Source organism: Octodon degus, unplaced genomic scaffold (assembly GCF_000260255.1).
Source record: "Octodon degus isolate 3935 unplaced genomic scaffold, OctDeg1.0 scaffold00072, whole genome shotgun sequence".
NCBI lineage: Eukaryota > Metazoa > Chordata > Mammalia > Rodentia > Octodontidae > Octodon > Octodon degus.
The window spans coordinates 7,442,480-7,449,807 of record NW_004524648.1 but is presented as its reverse complement, the minus strand read 5'-3'; the positions used below and the strand labels follow the sequence as shown (position 1 = coordinate 7,449,807).

The 7,328-nt window shown below is 36.6% G+C and overlaps 1 protein-coding gene across 6 annotated transcripts in view; it reads right to left on the bottom strand.

The window, feature by feature from the left end:
- Nf1 (neurofibromin 1) overlaps positions 1-7,328 on the bottom strand; it is a 307,973-nt gene that overhangs the window by 64,684 nt on the left and 235,961 nt on the right. For all 6 annotated transcript variants that reach the window (XR_002821949.1, XM_004635435.2, XM_023719976.1 and 3 more), the window contains 3 exons: positions 5,568-6,000; positions 4,663-5,003; positions 264-466 (listed from right to left, as the gene is read on the bottom strand). Coding sequence is in view for 5 of the 6 variants with exons in the window: in XM_004635435.2 (XP_004635492.1) it covers positions 264-466; positions 4,663-5,003; positions 5,568-6,000 (977 nt within the window). In the remaining variant the exon portion in view is untranslated. The remainder of the gene's footprint in view (positions 1-263; positions 467-4,662; positions 5,004-5,567; positions 6,001-7,328) is intronic.

Below are 7,328 nucleotides of genomic sequence, written 5' to 3'. Positions count from 1 at the left end.
AGTAGCTCAGAGATAGGTAAGGTAGAAAAATCTTGTCACTTTGCTTTTATCACCAGAATTTGCTGGATTTCTCAATGTGTCCTATCACAGATTTCTTTCAGAGTTCCTTTTGTTACGGTATACCACAAATGAAAAATTATAACAGGTTAAAAAGTAAAACTAAAGTAAGTGAAAGACTTCACTGGTAAGCTCTGAAACAAAATGGTTTTGTCTGAATTTTCTTAGAATCACCGTTAGTATTAAAGAAAATTATCATTACTTACTAGATTTGCTAAATCCAGAAATACACTCTTCCAAAAACTCTAACGTGAGATGTGGCTCATTGGCTGCCAGTGTTTTACTAATAGAGACAATAAAGAGGGTGTTGTTGGCAGGGATACATAAACCTGATGTCTCTAGTAACTGGCCCTCGATTTTTAAATTAAAGGTACAAGTTAAGGCACACAGAAGATTATAGGCAGCTGACCTAGGAGAAAACACAAATGAAGTTGTTTTAAAACTTATTTTTCCTTATAATTCCATTTCTTTCATAACATAGGGTGAGGTTCTATTACAAAGCATGATCAACTACTTTTTCAATGTTATGATCAATTAGAGATAAGAAACATGGTAAACCCCAAACACCCTTGGATCATTTGGTAAGAGAGATTTTTTGACATAACTGGAAAAGTACAGTGAGACCCCTAAAATAGGTGGGTATAGGCATTACTAGAAGACATTTCACTGGGACAAAAACCATGAGAGGTTTATGGTCTTAAGGTCGATCAATAGAAAAGTAGTCAGAATAAGGCATATCATGTTTTTAGTAACTGGCCCTCGATTTTTAAATTAAAGGTACAAGTTAAGGCACACAGAGGATTATAGGCAGCTGACCTAGGAGAAAACAAAAACTCAAACTTTGGTTTCTTCTCTCCTAGATTCAGATACACTGAAGATCATGAGAAATGTAGTAGGTACTCATCAAATTAAAAGTTAGGTTCTTTAGGGGTTGGGGAGATAGCTCAGTGGAATAAGTGCTTGCCTGGTAAGCACAAGGTCCCGAGTTTGATCCCTGGTGCCACCAAAAATAAATAAATAAATAAATAAATAAATAAATAAATAAATAAAGGTTAGGCTCTTTAAAATTAGCATCCACTTAATTTCTCTGTCCTACAAAAGTTACTCTACAAACTGGAGGTCAAAACCCAAAAAAATTAAGCATAACTTTCCTTCATTTTTTTGTTCTATGACCTCATTACATCATACATAACCAATGAAATAAATAAAAAACCATAGTACTCAGGTTATATTACTCTTTTATAAATGACTGAAAATATATTTAAGCATTTTAGGAGAAAGCTAAGGAACTCAGACTAAATTTTAAAATTGTATTATTTTCTCTATGCAGGGGAAAAAAAAGGTTTGCTCATTAAATTTCAGGGTTCCCTTACCTCTGAATTCTCAACGGCTGATACATTTACACAACAACATATAGGAGGAAAAAAGTCATCAACATTTAGTTTGCCTAAAAGCCATTTTTTGGGATGACATGCTTCAGTAAAATGTCAAGCTATCAATTTGTACCAGCAGGAAAGAATACAAGTTCATTCAAACTAATTACTGTATTGTTAAAAGATTATCAGCATTCTTCAATGAAGTACATTAATCTGAGTTTTATACTTTTATACTCTTCCCAGAGAAGAGTTTGTGAAGCTAAGCATTTATACAGGTTAAGTATCCCTTATCAAAGTGCTTAGGACCACAAGTGTTTCATATTTTTTCTCTCTCTTTTTAAATTTTGGAATGTTTACAGACTTTATTGAGTAAGCATCTCTAATTCAAAACTCCGGAGTTAAATATGCTCTAAAATATGAAAATGTTGTGAGCCCTGAACACAATACTCAAGAATTTTCAGATTTTGGAGCACTTTGGATTTTGTACTTTCAGTTTAGGCACGCTAAACTACTTTCTGTAAAAATCCTGACAATCAGAAATGAATGGCAAGTGTACAGTTTCATTTTCTTCAAATGAAATTTCTTTTTTTGGTACTGGGAATTGAACTCAGGACCTTGTGCTGTTTGCCAAGCAGGCGCTGAGCCACTGAGCTATATCCCCAGCCCACAAATGAAAATATTACTATTATTGTTTCTAAGTTTACCTTTTATTAAATTGTAAAGACATTAAGTTAAATTATTTTGTTATTAGTGTTTATTATATATAACAGCAATAAAGAGTTTGGCTTCCTTAGATGGGAACAGACACCACAGAAATGAGATAAGGGAAGCTAGACATATATAAAATTTTTGTAAACCATCCCTGGGAGTTCACCGATCAACCCCTTGAAAGCCATCCAGATAAAATAAATCTTGCTAATGTTTATTTTTTACTCCCTTTTATATTTTTGGTTTTTGAGACAGGGTCTCACTATTGTAGTTCATGCTGGCCTTAAACTTGCTAAGTAGCCCAGGATGGCCTTGAACTCACAGTAATCCTCCTGTTTCAGCCTCCCAAGTGCTGGAATTACAGGTGTGTGCCATGACACCCGGCTTTGTTTTAAATAAAAAAAGAAAATCTGCAATCCTAAAGGGTTCATTATAAAACCTGAGTTTTATACTTTTATACTCTTCCCAGAGAAGAGTTTGTGAAGCTAAGCATTTATACAGGTTAAGTATCCCTTATCAAAGTGCTTAGGACCACAAATGTTTCATATTCTTTCTCTCTTTTTTTAAATTTTGGAATATTTACAGGCTTTATTGGGTAAGCATCTCTAATTCAAAACTCTGGAGTTAAATATGCTCCAAAATATGAAAATGTTGTGAGCCCTGAACACAATACTCAAGAACTTTCAGATTTTGCAGCACTTTGGATTTTGTACTTTCGGTTTAGGCATGCTAAACTACTTTCTGTAAAAATCCTGACAATCTCAAGGTATTTGACACAAGAAATTGTCCTAAAATGAAAAGGAGAGTGGAGAAACTGGAGAAAAGGTACAAAGAGACCTTGGAAGGAGGAAAAATAAAGTGGAGGGGATACTATTTACTAAGCACAAGTGATAGCTAGGTGATATACCACACTAGCACAGATACTATAAGAAACAAGGGCTCAGAGACTTCCACACCTTTCTCAAAACTCATACAAAGTGAAAAGCAGCAGATCTAGATTAAATCCAACCAAACGACTCCACAGGCCATGCTTTTTCCATATTTATATTCAAATTATTAAGACTAAACTGAACCAATTCTATTCTATTCAGCTCACATATTGGTCTTAAGATTTCTTTCAATAATCCTATTTAAGTGACATTCAAGGTGTAATCAAAATACAAGGTGACTATTTAAATTCTGAAAAACTTATTATAGTAACAGACACATTACCATTAAACCCAACGAAGGCCGGCCAAATAGTTCAGCAGATTAAAGCGCCTGCTTAGGCAGATGCAGGGACTGGGGTTCGATTCTCAGCCTGCTGTGCTGCCCCTGCCCCTGAGGCATGCTGAGATGGAGATTGAGACTGGGTGTGATAGTGCATGCCTGTAATCCCAGCACTTGGGAGGCTGTAAACAGGAGGATCACTGAGTCTGATCTACATAGTGAGACCCTGTACTAAATACCATTAACCCCAACAGAATATTTCCCCTTACTTCAAATATATTTATCCCATTGTTCCTGTCACTTTCTAAAGCAGTTCTGGAAGTTCTGTTTTGTGATTCAGTTGTACTGTCACGGCTGCCTTGATGTCCTGAAACAATTCAAGCATTTACTTTTTATGGTCATTTTGGCCTTTGGCAGGAGCCAAGAGTTGTATGGTGCAGGAGCCAGTGAACAGTAAATGACAAAGCCCAGTTTTATTTTTACAAGTCTTCTTCCAGTGGATGGCACTCAGCAGCAGCATTCCCTGAATTTTTTTTTTTTTTTTTTTTTTTTTGGCCGAACCGGGGATTGAACTCAGGCCCTTGCACTTGCCAGGGAAGCACTTATTCCACTGAGCCATCTCCCCAGTCCTATTCCCTGAATTTTTAATCTCACCTTCTAAAGAGGACTTCCAGACCTGCTTCTGAAAGTGGCAAGAATGCAGATAAGTGTGTGTCAATCAGTGAGGAGTATTTTTAGGGGGATTAATGGAAATGGGTCTTTTACTGTAACAAGTTTTAAAATTTAAACATTTAATGTATATTTTGATCATCTTTTTGTAGGTAGAAAGTATGCAATAATGTTCTTTGAGTTACTATCAGGTGTTCGTCTGTCAAACAATCTAATCTGATTATTTAGAAGTGACAAATTTTTAAGTCTGGGAAAACTTAAGAGGACTCAGAGGAGACACATCTTTAGTAGTAGGCTTTTTAAAAAAAAATAATAGTTTCTTTTTTTGGAGATAGGGTCTCAGGTTGGCCTCAAACTCATGGCAATCTTCTAAGAAAAAAAAGGTCTGCTATGTTGTCTGTTTTAGGTGAAAGTTTCCTAGAGAAAGAACATATACTGGTTTACAGTGAATCATACTATTGAGAATTCCACAGTTCATGCGAATACCCCACAATGTGATGAGGTCACACTGGTTAACCAACACAGCATACTTTCCAATTTACAGTATTAAGAAAGAGGCTATCTTAAAGGCTTATTAAATGGTCTCATTTTAAACAAGCAAATCCTGGACAAAGCTGAATTAAAAACAGACAAAAAATCCTACCGTAAACTTGGGTCTGAACTGCCTAAATTAAGTAATGCAATATTGAGCAGTGTCCCGGGGACATCTTTCGGCCGGATCTTGGTGTGCTGGGGGATGGAGTCGGGCTGTGACAGTTCCCAGCGGGTCCGGATGTGAATGATAGACTGGACGATGGCCTCACACTCCTGGTGCATGAAGGTGAGGGGGGTACCCTGGTTGGCAATGGTTAAGGTGAACTGGTTCTCATCCACCAGGCAGATTTCTTCGATTTCTGAGGCATAGTAGATGTCGTTGAGAAAGACAGACTGCCCAAGGACTTTTGTCCTCTCTGCTGAGGTTACTTGAACAGCAGTCGAACCCACCTGAAAAGTGAGAGCGAGAGGACAGAATGGAAAATAATTACATTACAGATACACAATGTAGGACTTGAAGAGGCTCCAAAAATACAAGCCAGCCAAGTGAATCATCCTCCCCCTATGTTTGTCATTTAAGGAGTCACTACCATTATACATTCAAATAGGTTCAATAATTAATGTGATAAATACCCTCAAAAAACCCCAGAAAGCATTTAATTTTAACTTTTAAAAAGACTGAGATGCTTACAGATGAGTACTAATTTTATCCAGAAGGATCCTGCTCCACACTGGAAAAAATCATGCACTAATAAGAACTCTTACTAGGTACTGCCCACATTCTTACTATGTGACTGACAGTAAATAAACTACAGCACCTTTTCTGTAGCACTTTTCTGCTTCCAACTCTATGTAGGATATTATTAAGTGTACACTTATCACATTTCTTCTATAAAGAGAAATCTTGGTCTTCCTACATCTAGATGACATTTGATATATAGTTTTACAGATACTTAGGAAGGACTGGCTTAAGAAAAGCAATGAATCAATCAAAAGACACAAAACAAAACTTGCCTTAATAGAAACTTTGGTATCTTTGTGGGCTAGCTTGAGAGCATTGTGGAACACCTTCAAATCCTCTTCCAAAGCCAAGGTGGCAGCAGGCAGTTTCTGTTGATCATGCTCAATGTGTTCAGCCAGTTTCCCAGGACAGTCTATGAAAATCAGTCTTTTGCTGCCTTTGAGGCCAGTCAGCAGTCGCTCGTGATACTTGGTATACTCCCTAACCCAGGAGTTACAGTTATAGATATATACTGCAGAGACATTGTCATAAGCAAAGCCAGGAAAAACAACAAACCACTTGGAGAGAAAGTCTGTTTTAAAGCGATTGCTAGGCCCAGTATGGGTAAGGTCCACTACAATTTCATATGGCTTTGCATAATATGGCTTTAAAGTCAGCAAGACGTGGTATATCAGCAGATCACCATTGATTTGACCAGTTTTGAACCTAAGGAAGATAAAACAAAAAGCCAGGAATTTAACAGAGCTCTGAATAAATATACAGATACCATGAATATATTTTTTAAAGGTTTCATATTCATTTTCTAAGGAACACAATAATAGAAAACAATTAACCAAAGTCTGGATTTTACATTCTTCTCCTCTACCCCCAACTCCTTTGGTACTGGAGTCTGAACTCAAAAGTCTCTGTACTGAGCTACACTCAGCCCCAGCCTTTTTTTTTTTTTTTTGATACGGTCTTATTATGTAGTTCAGGGTGGCCTTGTGCTCATTATGTATCCCAGGCTGGCCTTGAACTTGTGGCAGTCCTCCTGCTTTAGCCTGCTGATGCTGGGTTTACAGGTACGGACAACGACACCCAGCTTTTACTTTTTTGGTATGTTTTAGAGACAGGATCTCACTGTACATCCTCAGTGATCTTCCTGCTTTCATATCCCAAGTACTGGGATTATAGATGTGTGTCATCATGCCTGGCTCTTACTGATTTTTTTACTAACAAAATTATTAAAGTAACTATAGTAACTTAGACCCAATGGTTTCTATACTTGATGACTCTAGAGATAGTAATGCTAAATTTGCTAAGGTAAACACAGTATCTTTTCCTGGTTTTTAATTTTTTGGGAGGGCATCAAAAATACAGAAAGTTAAATGATTTTCAAACAAAACTACTTCAAGAAGAAAATATACAGGATGAGCATTACTAATCTAAAATGCTTCAAAATTTCAAACTTTTTAAATGTCAATACATGCTACAAGTGGAACATCTGCACCTGGTCACGTGTGACAGGCTGCAGCCAAACCACAAGCATACTAGAAGTACAGAGAATGGCCTTCAGGTTACGTGTATAAGGTATACATAAAAAATAAATGAACTTTGTGTTGTGACCTGGGTCCTATACCCCAAATATCTCATGTATATGCAAATATACCAAATCCAAAAAGATCTGAAATCCAAAACATTTCTGGTACAAAGTATTCTGGACAAACAATACTCAACTTATATAATGTGGCACGTGCTCACTTATCAAAGGAACTGCAAGACTGCTATTAAATTCAAAGAAGAAATCAAAGCAAACTGGGAGTGAGTAAAAGTGGATAAAGTAGGTAAGAGGAATTTGGCACTCAAAAGAGGTGGGATTAGGCAAAAAAAAAAAAAAAAAAAAAAAAAAAAAAAGAAATTTAATTGCATCATATAACTAGTTTAGCTGTAACAGAAGAGTCACATAGGGAAGTTTTAGCCAGAACAGCTGAATTACAAAGTGTAAATGTTCAGTGAAGAGATTCTGGTCTTGCAGGGACGATTTCTCAGAGTGG